The sequence below is a fragment of the Nannospalax galili genome, unplaced genomic scaffold, assembly GCF_000622305.1.
Source record: "Nannospalax galili isolate Female #2095 unplaced genomic scaffold, S.galili_v1.0 scaffold999, whole genome shotgun sequence".
Lineage (NCBI taxonomy): Eukaryota > Metazoa > Chordata > Mammalia > Rodentia > Spalacidae > Nannospalax > Nannospalax galili.
Window position 1 is genome coordinate 1,048,341 of NW_008344824.1, and position 20,945 is coordinate 1,069,285.

Genomic DNA, 20,945 nt, shown 5'->3' on the forward strand with positions numbered 1-20,945 from the left:
TGTAGAATTCATGTTTACAGGTTTTCTTCCCTAAGCCAGTGTAGAATTCATGTTAACTCTGAAATTTTTTTTAAGAGGAGTAAACTTAAGGATAAGTAAGTCTTCACATCTCTACCAGGATACTAGCCTGAGTCTGAAGAAATATGAGTCACAATGTTTGAAGACTTATTGTATCTATCTAGAAAAATACTTCTTAGGGTCTTATTTGCCCTATTCCATAGGCAATAGATTCTAAAAGGCAATCACCTCTAATTTCCAGGGACTGTCAGGGAGATAGCTTCCCCACTCAACCCTTCCCCAGTACTCAGACACAGTTGGCCAGTTCTGTTGTCTTTTGCCATGAAGGCTTAAAGCAGATGAGTGTTCAGTCTGAAAGGTCAACTCTCATCAGCGCTCAGAAAAAATATGCTGCAGCAAATAAATTATTTAAGGGGAAGCTGCTGCTGGCAATTCGTGAGTCTGAGCTTTGGGAAGAACTTTGCATGGAATACAGGTGTAAATCAACTCTTGAATTAAAGTATCAGCTTTCCATTAAAGTTAGAAAAAGGAAATATTTTCCTTGCACTGATAGCAAGTGAGAATGGTATACTTAGGAAGCAAGGGCAAATGTTATTGGAGTCAGCTCACATTATGCTTGATTGATATCACAGTATTCTTAATAAATCCTCACAAAACATCTGTAATCTACAAGTTTGCAAGTTATATTTATTAAAAATTTGCATGTTTTTTAAAGTAATGATGAGTTATAACCATTCTCATTATTATGGTTTCAAATCTCTGACTCGTGAGACTCTGGATCGATTTCCTGTGATTGCCTCATCTATCATCTTCTTCCTGCCTCTAGATTAGCATAATATTTTCAAATTTCCCCAGGATTGAAGGCCCTGGACATCATTCCATGTCTTTAGCTATATACAAGAGGAGAAACGTCACACAAATCCCATTTGACTCATTTTACTTGTGTGCTCAAGAAATCAGTTACTCCATGGTTTGTTTGATCAGTCACACATTTAACAAATGCTTACTGAGTATCTGGTATGTCAAAGTACTGTACTTGGTAAAGTTAGGCTTAGTTAAAGAACAAGCATGGCTCATTTCCTCACGGAATGGATGTGTACAGACATGCACCAAACAAACTGCTGGAATCTAGGGATATGATAGGAAGACAGCAACGGGCTGAATTATTTATATTCTAAACTGCTCTCAGTGTTAACCAGGGGTTGCTGGCTGCCTATCCTGCCCCATTCATCTTTTCCTTCTCATAAATGATGAAAGCAGTCATTCATGTATGCTTACCATTCCACTGAAAGAATGCCTCAGGAGAATCGCATGACCATAGAGCAGGGTCCTGTGGCTACCCCCTTGCGCTGCCTGTGGGAATGAGGAAGAAAACTATTAGCACATACCAGTTGTGGCCTCTCTGGAAGCAAAGAAACACAAAAATTGTGGGATGCAGGCTCCAAGAAAAACAATCATGGCAAAACTCCCAAGGGATTCATTCCAAAAGCAAGGGTCTCCCTGACAAGGAGACATGTGAGCACAGCCATGCGGTACCCTTGGGAGAAGGCAGCTGGTGCTGCTGCTCTTCTTAGAAATGGCCCCTGCTTAGGACCAGGAGAAACCCAGAGCTGTTCTACAGGAAGTGTGTAAATGAGAGAGGCACTTCTTACCTTCCTTTGAAACTTCTCAGAAGCATCACAGTAAGAGAGAAACATGATATAATACAGATATAATTCCCAGTGGAAGAAGGACAGCATGGTGGGCAGGCACAGGTGTGCATTCTGAGTCTTGCAATCATTTTTTCTCTTCTGTGAACTTGGGCCTTTCTACTCATTCACTCAAATGGCCCTTTTTACACAGATCTCACCAACCAGGGAGGCTCTGAAATCTGGGACTTTACTAAGGTAGCTAGTCCTACAGAAATACATCCCTCAGTTGGGAGACCCATGCTGTTGTCCTCTCTGCCTCCCTTTTCATATCCATTTCGCTATTTAGTAGTGGTTACCTGCACACCAGAGAGGGAGGTGGGAGGTAAGCTAGCACAAAGGAAAGCAAGCCCCTGGTGTCTGTTCTTTTATCTCAATCTGATCCACACACTGCTATGCTGAAGTGAATAATATATGCACAGTTAGAAAAACCCCAACTTTTCTTTGGTCCGTTTTGTACCATCATGCTCACCTATTCCCAGACAACAATGTTTTTGATCAAGCATCTTTTTAAGAGAAGATACTTGAGAACAGCCTGTCCTCCCTAAGCATGAGCCAAAAGAGACTCAAAAGTCAGAGATTATTAGTTATCAAGATAGTATGTGGGGGGGAGGGCATGCACACATGCATGTTGTGGTGTGGAGGTGCTTGCCCATGCTTGTGCACATGGAGGCCAAGGTCAATGTCAGTTGTCCTTCTTAATCACTCTCCACTTCATTTTGGAGACAGGGTCTCTCACTGAAGCTGGCTAGATAGACTGGCCACAGAGTCCTTCAATCTTGCTGTGACCATCCTCCAGCACAGGGATTACAGATGTGCACTGCTAAGTCTGGCTTTTATGTGGATGTTGGGGATCACACCCAAGTCCTTATGCTTGCACAAGTGCTTTACCCATGGAACCACCTTTCCTGGCCCCTATCAAGAGAAATTCTATAGCATTTTGCTTCTATAGTTCATCTTTAATGTACCCTGTTTTATTCAGAACTGCAAACTGGCAACCCAAAGTGCCATTTTTGGTTTTGCCCTGTGGGTCCTGTCCCCTCTAAGCATGGTAATGAGCAATACAGAGGACCAGAAGCCAGTGGTGGGCAGAGAAGCAAAGGTCTGGATAATAAACTATAACTCCATTTAAACTGTTTGGATTATCCAAATCACTCTGTCAAAGTGATTTTTTTTTCATGTCCTACAATGAGCCTGAAGAGAAAAAGGATAACTGTGGTATCATATTGAAAAGAAGCTGATAACTAAATATAAATGTGGCTGTGCTTTTCCCTCCACAGCTATAGAGATATATGTGTTCTCCAGACTTTAAAACCATGTAGGAATTATAACGCTCTTCACAGTATTTCCAAATTTCATTAAATCTTTTGTACTAACTTCAGTATCTGTATTTACTAATGTGTCAACACCTTATATTAAAATTAGATGTACTAAGTATTTTCATATCTTGTCAGTCTATATGAGATTTTCCTGTGTGGTTAAATCCCTACAACCTAACTGAGGATCTTGATGGCTTATGTTGTGGGTACAGACTGCAGACATGAAGAACTGACTTAAATGCCTTGCTATTAACTGGGGGTCCCTCCTTCTAATTATTCTGTGCTCCTATCAGTTATGTAATCTTAATAAGTCATAAGTTGCTGATCTTAAACAGTAGCATAGAGAAGCTTAGAATGTTCCTCTTCTCTGGCACTTCTAGAAACATCCATGGGACCTAGTGTCTTTCATTATGGTGCCACTAAAAAAATGAAGGAACTCAAATGTCCATAGAAGAGAATATAATGTTGCTTTGCAGATCCCTGGAGCCTCATATTCCAGCTCCTCCCTTCTCTGAGGCAGTGGTTTGTTGGTGATAGTGGAAATCAGAATCACCTGGTCCCTGTTTCCGAGCGCTTGCTCCAGTAGGTTTGGTATGGAGCTTTAGACTCTGCATTTCTAATAAGCTCCAGATGACATTGGTGTTGGTAATCCAAGGACCACATTTTGAGAACCACTGTTTTATTGATTGATTGGTTGGTTAGTTGATTGCTATTTTATGTGTATGAGTCTTTTGCTCACATGTGAGTGTACCTACATTTCATATATCCTGGAACTAAAGATGATTGTTAGCTGTCATGTGGGTGCTAGGACCCAAACCTGGGCCCTCTGCAATAACAGCCAGTGCTATTATGTGGAGCCATCTCTCCAGCCCCTGAGAACCATGTTTTAAAGGAATGTCTATCTTCCATGCTAGGATGGAGAGGACATGCTCCTGCAGACCCTTTGATAATTCTCATCATGGTGACTGCTGCTATGGAGCACATACACCAAGTACAAGCACATCAGGTAGTTGGCATCCCATCACAGTCCATCCCCATGACAACATCGAAAGGCAGCAATGAATTTCCCATTTCATCTGTGATGAGTATTGTACTTAAGGAGGGTACCCTGCCTTAGGTATCACAGTGGAGTTAATGACAGATATTAACCTCCTTTTTCTACTGTGTGTACAGTGAGTACACAGGGGACCATTGAGAAGACGATGCAGTGGTACCTTTCACAGGGCAGATAATACCATTCATATAACTAATGAGCTCAAGTCCTACGGCAGGCACAGAATACTGAGTTGTAAACATGAAGTATCTCATCTCATTTTATCTTAATTAGTACTGTAAAATGACAATGGTAATCTCCCCCATTACAGCCATGGAAACTGACAAAGATTCAACAACGAGGTCAGACTCAAGACCCAATTGCAGACTTGGGACTTAACAAAAGACAAAGGTATTTAATCATACATCACACTATTGCTTTTTCTGTAGTTTGGTAGAGGAGATAAGATTTAGGTAAAAAAATGTTATACGTGGAAACAGGATGCATAGTAAAGAACTGGATCAAGTGTGTGTTAATGAACAGGGCTATTGAAAAGATTACCACAGACTGTTGACATGTACAGATGGTAAAAAAGAGGAACCCACACAGGAAGATCATGGCTTGGAAGTGGAAGGTATAATTTGCACTTGAGGACTCATAGGCATTTATTAGCTTCGGGTTGGTGAACAGGAACATGTGGTCCAAGTTGGGATGCAGGAAGAGGGTAGTCAGGCTATGCAGGGCTAAGGATGGCTGACTCACAGTTCCACAGATAGCAACTGTGGAGGTTTTCTCAAAGGATAGTGTTATAGCCAAGCTTAGGAAGGGAAGTCAGACTGCAACATAGTGGATGAATGTAGGAGTTAAGCCCTGGGGCAGAAAGGATCATTTTCTCATTTGGTTTCCTTGACATCGGGGGATGTGAGCAGACTAAACATCTTGGAATCATCCTTTATTTCTGTTTTTGTCTCACATCCCATTAATCCAATCAGCTTTTGGTGGCACCTTTAAAATACATTCTGCGTGCAGTCACTCAGTGGCCCACTGCTACCAGCCTAGGCCATGAGACTGTTCATGTCTCATGGGAAATATGGAACCAACCTCTGAATTATGCTTCCAGGGTGGCTTCTTCCTCCTGCTATGCTGTGGGCTAATGAGGCAGCCGGAACCACCCCTCACAGAGGGAAACCATATCACTTTGATTTCTCGCTACAAACACTCCAGTGGCTCCAATCAACAAAGACGCCCTCACTGCAGCTTCTAGCTCTCTCCATCAGGATCAGCAAATTTTCTTTAAGATGCTTTGTGATCTCTGTCTTATTAACCCCACACCACATACTTGAACCTGACCAAAATTTAGAAACTGTTCTTACCCTAGTAGGTTAAGCATAAATAGGCCACAGGCCGAATTGGGCCCACTGAGTGTAAGACGCTAAACCTTGCCCTACCTGAGCTGGTTCCCTCACACTCTCCAGCTTCGTCTATTAGTGGCATGTTCCCTCTCACTTCTACTTCAGCCTCACTTGCTGTCCTGTAGTTTTTAGAGAAGCTTGCTCCTGCAAGTGTGTGTTTCCCTCTGACCACAATATGCATCTTTCAATGTTCTCACAACCAATTTCTATTTTGTATTCATTTATACAATCAAATGTCTTATTTGAGAACTCTCTAATCATTGTACAAAAGCACAGGCACTCTTACTCTATCACTGTTCTTGTTCTTTTCTATTGCTGTGATAAAACACTGACCAAAACCAACTTGGGGAGGAATGGGTTTATTTGGCTTACATTTCCATATCACAGTCCATCTTTGAGGGAAGCCAGATGGGAACCTGGAAGCAGAAACCACAGCAGAGGTCAAGGAGGAACTCTGCTTACTGGCTTGCTCCTCTGGCCTGTGCTTAGTCTGCCTTATATAACCCAGATCCACCTGCCCAGAGGTGGTACCATCTACAGTGGGCTGGGCCCTCCAACACCAACAATTGAGAAAATATCTCACAGACATGCCCACAGGCCAATCCAATAGAGGAAATTCCCCAATTGAAGTTCTTTCTTCCTAGGTGTGTCAAGTCAACAACTGAAGCTATAGACACAGTCATATTCTTCTGCTTTATTATTTATTATTGAATTGAGAGGTTAAAGCTATGTATCTATTCCTCCTTCCCTTAGAATACATTAAGCTCCAGGAGTCTTTAGAATAAAATGCTGTGTTCTTTGTCATTTCAGTGTCATTTTTTATCAGTACCAGACACATAGCAGACAATAAATATTTCCAAACTGGAGGATGAAACAATCAGAGGCTGTGGCCCTTGAGTCTCCATTTTTGCAGACCAGAAACAAGATTCATAGAAAATTTAAGAAACTTCCCACAATTGACTTGAAGGTGTGAGTTGAGATCTAACCTTGAGGCTTAGCACAATTTCTCCTGATGCTTTCTTTTGATATGAATCCTGGAAAAATATTTCAGGAAAGATACATGGAAGATATGTGCATGGGGTAGTGTCCAGACCTGAAGGCTATGAGACTTTCTTGGGATAGCAATCTTATGCCTGCCATGAGTGGCATCCCTGGCAGAAGGACACTCTTCAGAAGCACTAGGGAAACTGTCAAAAGGCCCTGATTCTATGACCACAGAAGAATGCTCCACTAGATCATTAGCTCAACCATCTCGCCTGTAATTTCAAGATCAGTTTTCATCACTGACATTTTTTGTAGTTCCCAGAGAACACTACCTTCTGAGAAGGTAAGGGAGATATCACAGCTAAGGGGGAAGAGGACTTACCTTCCATCCAGCCACAAATTCATGCTTCAAGATGGTTAGATCTCTAAATCATCTCGTTTTATGACCTGGAACCCTTGGTTCCATTTTGGGATCCTAGGCTCAAAGAAGCATTCCAAGGCCCCAGGATAGCTTCTTGATGAATCTAATGTGACCCGTCAAACTTCAGGAGCCATCCTCCTGGAAGGTCCTTTAGGGTGTGACTATTTCTGATGTGTTTGCTTTCATGTTTTCTTCCTTGCATATTCCACTTCTGTTCCACTCTTAGGCCATCAAAGAAGGAAAGAGGTCACTCTAGGAGATCATAGGAAAAGGTAGAGGCTTTCACACAACCCAGGAGTTTTGACTTTCCCTAGATAGAGGTGATAGCTAATAATAATAGTGCCTTGCAAGTGCAGAACAATGGAACCTAACAGCAGGAATAAACTAAAATAGGTAACCTAGTAGATTCAGTTCAATTATTTCATCATGAAAGACTTGACTCATGATTGCTACAAAATGTAGTTTACTTGGGTGAATGGAACCTTTAAAAAGAAACAAGAGACTACTGGCTAAAGTAAGATCTGATTTGACGAAATGAGAAGCTATACTTTGGTGCAGAAAATGGGAATAGTATTATTTGTAACTTTTGATTCTTCTAAATTTCAATTATAGATTTAGTGTAGGTTTAATTTAGAATTAATAGGGTATTTTAGATTTTAATAAAATTGTTAATAAAATTAATATGGAAATATAAACAGTAGGAAATTTTTGTTATGAAAAGGGACTGAGTTTTAACAAATGCTGTGAAGCAAAACTAATCCATTCACTGTGCTACGGATTCACAAGGAAGAGTGCAGCACACAGAGGCAGTCCACACGCAGATCTCACAACATGAAATACAGTATATGATAAGGCATTTTCCCAGTACAACAGAAAGGCAGGATTATTAAGTCTATCTCTCTCATATGTGGATAGCCAACCAGAAAAGTACTCTGTAAGAGCCACAGGAACACAATGAGATAAGAATATAAGATTATGGATGACAAGAGAGTTAAATATTCAATTTTAAAATTAAATTCTAGGACAACTAAAATGTGATAGGAGACTCTGTATCCTTTACTGACCTAATACCCATGCTTTGAAGTAACACACACATTCAAAGGAAATAAAAGGCAGAAATGACTGTACCCAAATCAATGAACATCAGAAAAATGGAAACAGCAACATTTAATAGCCTACACAAAGGCTGTGTATCACTGTGAGAAAAGGTTTATATCTCATTGATATTTGGAAGAAAACCAAGCCTCTACTAAAGGAGTAGGCAGAGGCCATGAAAAACGATTATATCAGAATAAAATTAAAACATATGGAAAATATTTCTTTCAGTAATGAAAGGAATTGAAATAAACATGAATTTATCACTTTGTATCTATAAAATATGAAAAAATGGAAGAAAAATGCTGCCTGAATTGCAGTGTGGCTCATGCAAGTCTGTGCAAGGTGGCACTTTTTGCAAGGCAATATGGCACTATATAAAAAGAGCCATAAAGAAGTCCATAACCTCTGCTATAGCAATTTTACTTCTGGGAATAATTCAAAAGGAACAGAAATGTATGCACACAATTACGATAAGAGTCTTATAATGGGCACAACAAAACAAACAAAATTACTGGAAAGAACCCAAGAATACAGCAGAAATACTGTCTAGTGAATCATGGAACTTCCTTAGGATGCTCTATCCTGCAACCATTAAAGAGTTCAATTACTGGGGTTATGTGGCAGCAGAAAAATGTTTATGATATCACTATTGTGAACAAAGCAAAAAACAAAATGCCTTCAACTATTATATGTATATATACAAGAATGGTAAGAAAATCTATAAAAATAAAATAGCCAGGAGGCAGAGACAGGTGGATTCCTGGCGCTTGCTGACAAACCAGCATAACCTACTTGATAACCTTTAGGTTCAGTGGGAGACCCTGCCTAAAACAAACAAACAGTGGACAGCATCTGAGGAATACCACCAAGACTGTACTCTGGCTTCATCATACATACACACATGTGCACACATCTGAACACACAAAATCAAATCTCCACTTGCATGGTTGCAGAACCATTGAACTTTATCCCTTTCTGAATTTTTCTTTAACATTCTTATCACCATCTCAATATATGTGTGTATGGGGGACAACTTGTTCCTATTTAAAGAAATAACTTCTATGTTTGAAAGTATTTTATCTATTCATTAAACCTGTAGTGGCTCAAGTGTGTAGTTAATTGTTTAGGATCCTCAGTAGAGGACTTAGCCTACCTGAAAGGGATGATTGTTAGCCTGCTTGCTTGTAGACATTGGCTCCAGCTTTTATCCCTACCCTGGTGATACTTCCTTTCCTCAGAAAGGAAGTCTCTATTCAGAACACCTGAGCCACTCATTTTATTGCTCCCTCAGTCTCACCTCCAGATTCTGGAGAGGAACTCACTTGTCAGAGGGGTTCTCACTCTGCCTAGGTTCCAAACCTACTGGCTCCTTTGACCGAGTCTGCAGGTTCATCTCTTTGGATCTTACGCTGGTTTCTAGGGACTTGGATCTTCAAGATTCTGTGCTTCTCAAGGATGCCTCATACATAGCAGATGCCAGACCTGCCTTTCTCTGCTGCTACAGGCTGGAGGACCATGCCATCTGGCCAAGGTTCCAAGACCTTACTCCTGCAAGCTACTTTTCTATGAGGAGTAGAGAGATGAAGCTGGGAAACACTGCTTCAGGTCTGATGACACCAAAGGAACCAATGAACATTTTCAAATAGGTCCTAGGTTGTGAAGTTCTGGAAACAGGAACAATTATTTCTCCTTAATTACAGTAAAAGAAAGACTTTGCTACAGCACACTGGAACTCAGAAAGCATAACTCAGGGATAGGAGGGCAGTAAGCATAGATTAAAACCATCTGTGAATGGGCAGAAGAGGCAGCAAATGAGACAATAAGAATTTAATGGATACTCTCCAGGCATTATAATACCATACTAAATCTCTGAACCCCAAAGAACCCAAATAAATTGCATTGAACTTGCTTCTTCTCCACTGTTTTGGATCAGACCCTCCATTCAGCTATATAAATGCCAAACTCTTTATTTCCTGGTTGGACAAAGATACTTCTTCCCTTCCAAAGCGCTCCACTATGAAGTATAAAAAGGTGGCTCAGCTATAAGGCACCAACTTGGTTATTACGAGTCTAAAACAAACAGTAAGTAATGCCCGAGCTACTGGCTACAGAAATCTTTCGCATAGAATCCCAGAGAGGTTTTCCCTCTTAGACAGCCTTCATGTGTGTGGGGCAATTCAGCCTGGGCTGTGAACTTTCAGACAAATTTTTGAAAGGCAGCCTTCACATTCTGGGTATCTTTCAGGGCTTCTTCAGGGATATCCTTAAATACACAATCGTGAAACAGAATTTTAATGAAGTACAGAAAAGAGGAAGAAAGTAGCATCCAGCAGGCCTAGTTCCCCCAATTGAGTGAACATGGTACCCTTACTTCAAGTTAGCTGTTGCTAAGGACCAATTACATCACAACTCATCCTCAAAGATAAAGTAGTTGGATCTGGTGTCAGGATGAGCTGTGGTGGTGGCTGTTCTATCTGCTATTGAGTTCTTGTTGCAAGAGTAGCAGGGAGGCCATGGCCCCAAAGAACTCTACCTCCTACATCTACAGTGCTGCCCTCTCACTGTTTCCTCATATCAGGACACAGAAGATGCTAGGAAGACAAGGCAGAAAGGCTGCTCTTCTGCACTTTCTTTTAAAAAAATTTTTTACTGAATTTTTGTATATTTCATATAGAACATCATAATCAACTTTACACCCCCTTCCCCACTGGCACCCACTCATACCCCCCATCCCCACCGAAATTCATACATTCTGTCATTTATATTAAGGCCTATCATGTCAAGTTGGTGTCTCTAGGTGTCCCTCAGTGCAAGTTCATCCACTGAGGTCTAGTCAGCCTATCTAGAGTCCCTCCCTTTAAGAAGATCAACTTTTCTTCACCCAGCAGTAATCGGCTGCCAATAATTCTTCAACTAAGATTGGGGCCTGCTGTTTATTTCTGCAGCTCTGTGCTGGGTTTTGTCTTCGTGAGTTTGCATGACTCTTGTGTATGCTAAGACCATTTCTGTAGGTTCATATGAGAACCTACATAGGGTCCCAGAAGCAAGAGGTATAGAGAGCCACTTAGGCTTGGGCAATTCACAATTTCTGTGTATGACCAGGTGTGGAACTCTGTAATAGTCTGTCTGTTGCAAAAGAAGCTTCTTTAATGGATAGTGACTGGGTACTTGTCTGTAAATTTAAGGATTCATATTTTCACATAGTAAGAAATTACATTTGTCTAGGGATGTGACAGCCTAGGGATTTTCTCTATGACCTCTCTAGATATGTGTATTTGACTAGGTTTACAGTACCATACATGAGTTTCCTCCCACGGAGTGGGCTTTAAATCCAATTAGGTAGCTGTTGATTACCCCCCCAAGATAAAAGTGCCACTACTGCACCAGTGTCATATGCTGTGATGGTCATCGATGTGATTATTAGGCCTTGAAGCTGGGGTTGGACCACTGGTTGATGTTCTTCCTTAACTTTTTTTTTTTTACCTACACACATTTTACTACTAAATAAGGAACACACAACATCCAACAATCTTTCCCAACTCATGCTCACTAATGAATGCCAAATTTACCAGCCTCTTGTTTTATAATCTACTGAACCCAGCCAAGCCGCCTTCTTGGAGACAGGTAGGATGATCTTCCCTGTATCAGAAGGTGGTCAGATTATTTGGTTCATGTCATTAAATTCACAACCACAGGACAGTATTGTAGGACAATAGAGTCAAAGGCCACAGTCTAATTTAAGAAACTGAATTCTGGGTCAATAATATCATTTGCAGCAGGAACCCACACAGCATGAATGAGGTATGCTCTTCCAAGAGATGCTTACCTGGCTTGTTGTGCACAGGTTTGGCCCACTGAGAAAGGGAAATTTGAGGTGGCTCATGTAATTCAGAGATTGTAGAATGTTGCTGTGGAGGCATTGGTTCTTGCTGTGGAACCTATGGCCCCGAGGAGGAAGTGAACCTGGCTGCTGTATTCTTAAGTCCTGTGTTATATGGACTTGTCCTCTGCCTGGCAAATGAGTCTGACAAGCTGTGGACAGACGTCTTCTTCAGCTTCGTTTCACCTGCTTGCTTCAGTTGCCAGAACAAACTTGATTATGGACGCTCCGTAGGAGGGGAGGAGCAGAAAGAGTCAGTCGTGCCTTCCATCCAACCCGCTGGCCTGAGTGATGCATGTGGGAGGGACAGGGAAAGACAGAGACAGAGGGGGTGGCCTTCGCCATCTTGGGCCACCACTGGGAAGTCACAGGGTCCTGGCAGCAATGTAGAAGGAAGCCCATGCGTGCCCACACTTTTGTAAGTAACACCCTCACCCACTGATCTGTATGGAAGTCCAATAAATTCTTTGGTTTCCCAAACTGTACTTTGGAGAAATTATACTTCCTTTTGTTGTAAGGAGGTGGGGGGGGGGTCGCGAAGCCGTGTGCACTCCTAGAAGTAATTTTCAGCGTCACCCTGACTGCATGGCTGAAGACACCTAAGGAATTTCCTTCCTTGCAAATCTTTAAAAATAAGTTTTTTTTGGCTGGTGATAGCAGTGTGACAAAGTGTGCACTTATCATGTATGGAGTTTGGGTTCAAGTCCCAAAATCAAACAACAACAAAAGTTTTTGACTTCTGAGGACCTCTTCAGATTTATGCAGCCATTTCCCTACCTCCTGTCCTGGTATGGACAAAATGGCTGGCAAAATGACTGTGGTCACTTATAGGCCTTAGATATGACAAGCAATGTGCCTAAAACAGGACAGTGTGCATTATCCACCCAGGGTGAACAGGTGTCTGCTTAGGTGTGGGGTGCTTTTCTCTAGCATCCCTGCCGCAGATAGGCAGGCACTGAAATGGCAGCTGTGGCGCACATTTCTTATGGTGCCTTTTCAAAGAGCAAATTGACAGGAGATATTTGTCAAGGTATTAATGACATTTAGACTGATGACAGGTATACTTTGGAAAGAAATGAGCCAATTACTTTTTCATTAGGATTAATTTTTCCTCTTTCTTCCATATGTAACAGATTTCACAGACTCAGACATTGCCAGATTCATTCTTTACATAAAAGGACCCTGCCAGACAAATTTGTTTTTACTCATTGATTACCCACACTGGGATTGTTGGTGAAATGTTGGGCCAGTGTCACATGGGGTCAGGACCAGAAACTTTGTCTAATCATTCCTAGTCACCAAATATAATCTATAATGAATATTTGCCATGAAGAATCTAACATTTAGAAGGTCATGTTAATTTGACATCAAAACTTGAACATTATTTCTAAGTTACCATTTTTCTCTATTTAAAAAAAAATCACTATTTAGGGGCTGGAGAGATGGCTCAGCAGATAAGAACACTGTTCTTGCAGAAGATCCGGGTTCAAATCCCAGCACCCACAGGGCAGCTAATAACCGTTTGTAACTCCAGTTCCAGGGGACCCAACAGTCTCTTCTGTCCTCCGCGGGCATTACATGACACGGGTGCACTTATGTACATGCAGGCAATACACACATACACATAAAATTTTAAAAAAAAATTAAAAAAATCACTATATATCCCAGGGATTGAAAGATTTAAAAACAGGAGTAAGGATTATTATAAAGCCCTGGTGTGTCCTACTGTGTGCCAGCATGTCCACTGATGTACACAGAGCAAATTGATTATGATTTGTTGTCTGACCCTGCTCCTTACTCTTCTGAATTTCTTTAGATTGTTCTTTTCTTTCTTAGATGTCCAGTAACAACCAACCTTTCTCCATTATTTTTTTTTCATTCTTCTATCCCTATTTAACTGGCCCCACAATGATCTTGATAAATGAACATGGATGCATTCTCTTTTTTTCTATATCCATGTAGTAAGCCTAAAGCCAAGTTTATACCCCCAAGTAAAAGAGCTTGAGTTCTTCTTTAAGAACATGAAATGGTCTTGGGTAGGGAAGCTTGTTCTCAAGGCTCTATGTACATGGGGGTCTGCCAATGAAAGAAGAGCTGCTCCTAACACTTAATGCCTGTGGCAGGACCAGGTGCTTTTTTGAAGGCATCATTCTTTTGAATCCCTCATGGATTCATTTTGGAGAAGGGGTCTTCCATCATTGTTATAGAGCAAAGCCACTAGAGAGTTTTACTTAAAAACAAAACATGGAAAATAACCCCACATACACAAATAGAAAGATACACAATACAAAAAGTGGGTCATGTCTAAAGATTTTGATTCTTGGGTCTGTGGTGGGGCTGGCTCTCATGGTAATTCCTTTTCTGGGTTGGGAGAGGATATGTGGTTACTAGGGGTTGAACATAGACCCTGGTGCTTGCTAGGGAAATGCTCTACCACTGAGCTGCATTCCTAGCTTGGCTTGTGTAGGGTAATTGATGCACAACCATGCTTGAGACCCGTACCTCTGGACTTCCTCAGTCACTCTGGACCCTTCTTCCAGGGAATGAGTATGGTAATTGCAGTCAGTAAGTACTCTGCTTTGGGAGCTGACTTTGCAGTCAGTAAGTACTCCTGCTGGACTCATGATGGACTTTTAAAATATTTCTCCAGAACCCTATAGATGCAATGAACAATTGTGAACACTGTGCTGGATAGCTTCAGTTGTCAACTTGACATACCCGGGTAGTAGAGGGAATCTCAAATGAGGAATTTCCTCATTGAATTGGCCTGTGACCATGTCTGTGGGACATTTTCTCCATTGTTGTGTGATGTAAGAGGGCCCAGCCCACTGTAGGTGGAGCCACCCCTGGGCAGGTGGTCTTGTATTATTTAAGAAAGCAGATTGAGCATAGACCAGGGGAGCAAGCCAGAAAACAGCTGTCCTCTATGGTCTGTGCTCCAGGTTCCTGCCCTGAGTTCCTGCCTTGGTTCTCTTGGTGATGGACTGTGCTGTAAGCCAAATAAACCCTTTCTTCTCCAAGTTGATTTTGGTCAGTGTTTTTTTTATCACAGCAATAGAAATCTAAATAAGACAACCACTTCCCTTTGACTTTCATACAAAGCCTAGAGGGAGAAAACTAATGGCAAAGAACAGAGTGGGTTAGGGCACAGGGACTGGCACCGTTTATTCTCTTATGCACGCACCTCCCAATGCTAGAATCAGTCACCTCTGATCTTAAGTTCTCACTCTGATTTCTGAGTCCTGCAGGTCTCCAGGCCTTCAGGCTACACCTCAGCATGCTGCATTCTCATTTACACTGCTCCATTTTTCTCTGAGGCTGCAGGGTTGGTATCTCTCAGAGTTGTAAATAGTCTAATGCAGCACGTTCACTGGTTGTTTTCAGAAGCCTATCTTCCAGACCTCTCGTTTAGGTCCAAGTGTCCCTTTCATCAACTAGCTCTTCTGTCAGATGTAAAAACAGATTTTTAAAACAAGTCTCCTCTAGATGTATGAATGGAGGCTAGGACTCGAATAAAGCATGCTCCATCTGATCTATTTTCTCCCCATTGTTCAGGAAGTAAATTTATCAAACTGACATTGGGAGGGTAAGCTACTGGGCTGGCTTTACCAAGTTACAAAGCCCACAGCAGGTTTTGTGGCAAGGGAAGAAGGCATTTTAAGGAGTACCGATAGAGCGCTTGTGGGAGCATCCAGAGTCCACCTCATCATGGTTCAAAATTTAGGGGATAGAAATCAGTAAGTTTAATAAAGTCCGTAAGAATAAGAAAACTGAAACTACCCACTAGAGTAACCAAGCCCACTAGAAAATGATGGCTCTACTTTCCCCCATCCAGTGGGCCTGGTGACTTGTAGCAATGTACTATGCAACTTGCTACCCAAAAGAACATTGTAGCAATCACTTCTTCCATCTGGAGGGATCAGTGCTTACCATGTGATCGTCAGAAAACTGAAGAGCAGCCGTGTGGGTGGGTGGCACTTGGGGAGAAGCAGAGTGAGCAACAAACATCAAAAAGGGCAGGCTACTTTTATCACTGGTAATTATATCACTGCTCAGTAATTAATGCATGTCCATAGCTGTGTATGTAGCTTGAAGAGTCAAGGGTGGAACTCTTTCTAGATACCCTAGAAAACCATGCCAGGAAAGCAGATGCCAATCACCATGGAAGTGATTTTTATTAAGTGGCTGGAGGAAGACAGAACAGTGCAACACAACTATGGACCACAGGATATCTGTTGCCTCAAAGAGAACAAAATATTTCATTCAGCTTTTGCATTTATATGAGGTGGGAGAAAAATGGAGCCTGGAAAAATATAGGATTCACCACTGTGAATGATGATAAATCCATGTTATTCATGTAAATAAAGTATCATTCTGTCACCACGGAGATTTAGGTAGCCTTTCTCCTGATCATACCAAATGATCTGCAATCTCATAGCTAGATTTTGAGACTGGTCATGGTATGAACAATGACACAGGCTTCTCTGGTGCCAGAATTATCTCTAGAATTATTCTTAGCTAAAGGGAACCTGAAATAGAAGTTGTTTAATTTCCTGTCTTGTGACAGTGGTCATACCAAAAATGCAAACACATGCTTGCTTGGACCAAGCAGGAAAGGTCTTGGAATCCAAGAGAAAATGATGATTGTACTTTGGAACATATCATGAAAGAGATGAATCTAAGATGATATCAAAACACTAGTGAACAGAACATTGTGGAAAATGGTCACTGTAATGAACATTTAAGTTTCCAATGCAGTTTTAAAGCATGATTCTTAGTTCAAATTATGATAGCTCTAAATCGAAGTTATTTGTAAGATAAGGATGGAAATCAGAAAGGCTATTTGGGAGGTGGGAGAACACTGTGTTGTATTTTGTTCTTGACACTGGCTTTGTTAACATGGTGACCCAGGCTGTCTCTCACTGGTAGACATTTGTTTTTGTTAAGCCAATCTGTAATACTGCAGGAACTCCAGCTGGGACAGAATGCCATGCAAGGTCTCATGGGCTACAAACTAAATGGTCTGAAGCCAGCTGGACTTTGCTTCAGGAGGCAAGGGAACACTAGGGATGCCATATTATTTGACTCAGTATCTTCCCTCTCAGGAACCCTTTGGAATTCATAAGGGAAAAAAAAAACTGGATCTGGCCTGGGGCTCTCTTCCTGGATCAAGTTTATGCATCTAAAGCAGATTTTACAGATACAGAAGCTTTTTGCTTTGGAGAGATTATCTTTATGTAAAACAGAATCACCTGGGGCAGGTGAACCTCTGTCTTATGCTAGAACTTGAGGAAAAATAGAAGTAGCCATTATTGGATAAAACAGAATAGGAAATATAGAAATCTTTTGATTATTTTGACACATTTTCTAAGATACTGCAGTTGCAACATCACTCTTCAGAGGAAAGGACTGAATAAATTGACTTTTAAGAAAACATAGTTTAGAAAAAGAAACATAATACAGGCTGTTTTTCTTCTGTTCAAATTACATTTTAGTGGCACAGTCCACTAAATAAAAAGGGTAGACATAAACAGATTCCTTTTATGTACGGAATTAAGTTCAGAAATACTTGTTTTTCAAATGCTGACTGATAGAGTGATATCTATTAGGCACAAGAAAAAGAATACCTAGATTTGTTAAAAGCATTAAAATGAAGTTAATATATTTGGGGAAAAGTCTGTAATTATGGATTGACAGATAAAAGGGGGAAAGGGACTCATAGAACTGTACATTTTAAATTTTGCAAGCAAAATGTTACATGAAGCAAGAAACCAGTTAGAACTGAACCTGATAGGATCTAGGATTTAGCACTATGAATTGGCTAGTCTCCAGTGCCTTGGGAACAGCTGAATCTAATAAAATCTAATAAAAATTACTAATGAAATCAATACCACAGTGTAAGCAGCTCACATGAGGAGGGAGCAGGAGTTCACAGGGGATCTGTTCTATGGGAAAAGGTTAAGGTTATGAGAGGAGAGATTGGAGCGTCACAGAGTAGGTTAAATTGAGACTGTATTCTTGAATAAGCCTGGGGATATTACAGATCTACTGTTTTCTGTCTCCCCTGATTTGGGCTGAAAATGGGTAGTAGATCATGTATTGTACCTCTATTCCTTCACCTGCTCCACCCATTCAAACAAATGCCTAGAAGGAAAAATGGACAGGGAAACAACAGTTTCTCAGTCTCTTGGTAACCTGTCAAATGTCTCGGGTCACAGAATTTTTGTTCCTGATATCTACACTGCTCCCAGGCCCTGAACATCATTCAAGGGGTTATGCCTATCCAGGCAGGATGCTGGAAATAAACATAGAGTCAAGACCAACCACAAAATTGACAATTAAGCAGCACAAGAGGTTCTGACATGTTGTGTTGTTCAATATTCACTCCTCATTTTCTTCATTGTTGGAAATCCATAGGTTACACTGGTGTGGAAACATGTCAATGGACACATTTCCAGAATATGAATTTGAGACATTGGATCATTATTTCTGAAATACATATAAATTCTAAGCTTGGACCAGCATTTGGAGACAGTTCTTCACTAAGCTGGCATGGGAAAATCCCCATGGGGAAGACACAAGGTAAAGACGGCAGGTAGCAGGGAATGGAGACATAGTCCTTCAGGCTGCTGGGGTGAAGTACCACTCTGTCCACTCTAGCTGAATTCTGGATTGGATGCAGAGTGAAGCATTTAGTTTTACAGAATTGCTATCACATAGCTCTCTCTGCGTGACTGGCTAAACGTTCCTCAGTAATAATAGTTATCTATACCTATCGGAAAAAAAAAGTGGGTTTTCCGTACCTTAGAAGTAACTGAAAAATTTTAAAACCAAGTTGTAATTTTAGAAAACTATAGAGCCACATACACAGAGGAGATGTAATAAACTGTTTACCTTTCTAATATCAAAGACATGCAAATTGCAATGTTTAGGACTAGTTGCACCATGAATTTCCATCTCCTGTCCCTTTCACCCTAGAATGAGGTGAGTCAGCAAGGGGAAGAGTTTTGTTGTAGACCGCAAACTCCTGAAGGCCAGTTTGTAGAAGAAATCCCAGTGGTACTGATTTATTACATGGTGTCATTTTCCCACCTCATTAAAACAGGTAAGCAGTGGAGAAATGGGATGAGGGGCCACAAAGCCCCCAGCTGCATATCATTAAGGAGATGATGGTAGGTAGCTTAAGGTGCTGGGATCTATGCTACACATTTCTCTCAAAAATGAAAACAAAGGTCTCAATTAGTGCCTATGAATTCAGACCTGTAACATTGCTTATATAGATAAGATCTATTTTTTTTAACCCACAAAGACAGACAAGAATTAATACAACTATAAAAAGCATTGGCTCTCTAGTTTTTTTTTTAACATTAAAAAAGATGGCAAAAGATGGAAATGGGGCTGGAGAGATGGCTCAGTGGTTAAGAGTATTGGCTGCTCTTGCAGAGGACCTGAGTTAGATTCCCAGACATGATGGGTAACAACCGTTTGTAACTCCAATCCCAAAGCCTTCTTCTGACCTCCGCAGGCATTGCATGACACAAGTGCACTTATGTACATGCAGGCAATACACTCATACATGTAAAATAAATAATAAAAGAAAGAAGGAAAGAAAGACAAAGAATAAACAACTTTTACAAAACAGACTTGTGGTATTTGGGCAAAACTACTTAGAACATGGGGCCTGTGAACTGTATATAATAGAACCACAAATTTCACAAGTTCAAGAGCTAGGGCAATGTCTACAATAGAAGGAACATTAACAGTGAAGACAGAGCATTAAAAAAAGAAATCTGTCACCTATACTATCACAATAATTACTGAAAAGAAACCAACTTTATAGCCACGATACAATAAGAGTACTAGGAACACAATCATAGAAAAGTCTTTCATAATTTCCAATATTCAGCTGGGCCTGTCATCCCAGTCCCTGAGAGGTAAAGACAGGAGGTATCAGGACTTCAAGATCACTCTCAGCTGCATAACGACTTTGAAACCATTCTGGGTTATGTATGATTTTGCATTAAAAAAAAACATAAAACAACAACAACAAATTAAAAAACAAAAACAAGGCAGACCTTCCCATGTATAAAGTTGATTTAATGTAGTAATTTTCCTTGTTTCCAGATGATTGGAAGTTGTTCATCAGTGAGTAGATCCTCCAATTTAGTTCACAGCTCATATTAGGGACCAGACCTGGTGACTGGCTGCATTAGGACAGGATGTTCAGCCCTGCCCAATGGGGTATTTTCCTACCTGTACATCTCAGGCTCTTGAAAGGCTTGACATCTCTCCAATCTCCCTTTCTATCACCAGTATAAGCCCAGAATGGGGACAACAGATAACAACAGAAGCACCTGCCTTTAGCTTTCCTTTGCAGGTGGCCATACCAGCCCTCCGCAGAACAGGGATCATTTTTTACATTATAGGCATCCTAAACCTTCTGCTCCTTATTCCTGCTTTCTTCCCTCATCCCACCTCATCATCACAGACCCTTGCATCCTCCAAGTTTTCTCCAACCAATTTGGGGGTTGGACACTGGCCATAGGCTTTCACTCAAGTAAGGATTATAATACCTTACTGAGATCAGAGAGTCTCTGGCACCAAGCTAAGTCTTATTTATTCAACTATCCAAATTGGTGAGTTTACTAATCTTTCACAAAACAGAAGCTGCTTTCTCCAGTTAATTCAATTCTCTTTGTGAATATATAATTTAAACTCCAGTAGCTATTAAAAATGAATTGTACGCTCAAAGAAAATGTCTAATAAATAAATGGAAGGGTTTCTATTCTCTTAGGATTTCTTGAATTTCAAATGTGCTTTACTATTCAAAGATAACCAAGTGTCTTGAAAGATTCTTCAATTCTGATATCTAACAACTTAGGGTTAAAACTCCTCCTAATGAAGTGCAGGCCTTGCTCACAACCTATCTCAACACTTGCTATCACTGCCCCACCCACCAGTTATATTTTTTTTCTTTTAATTCTGACAAACCTCTCATAAATGTGTATCTATGTGCTAGACAAGCTCAGGAATCCAAATTCTTTTTGCACCCTATAAAAGTTTAATAAATATGTTTAAATTGTTTTTGCTGT

At 40.8% G+C, this 20,945-nt stretch overlaps 1 protein-coding gene across 1 annotated transcript in view; it reads right to left on the reverse strand.

Annotated features, from left to right (window-relative positions):
- Ryr3 (ryanodine receptor 3) overlaps positions 1–20,945 on the reverse strand; it is a 595,983-nt gene that overhangs the window by 338,882 nt on the left and 236,156 nt on the right. The window contains exon 4 of the mRNA XM_017800130.2: positions 1,297–1,371. Within this exon, the coding sequence (XP_017655619.1) occupies positions 1,297–1,371 (75 nt within the window). The remainder of the gene's footprint in view (positions 1–1,296; positions 1,372–20,945) is intronic.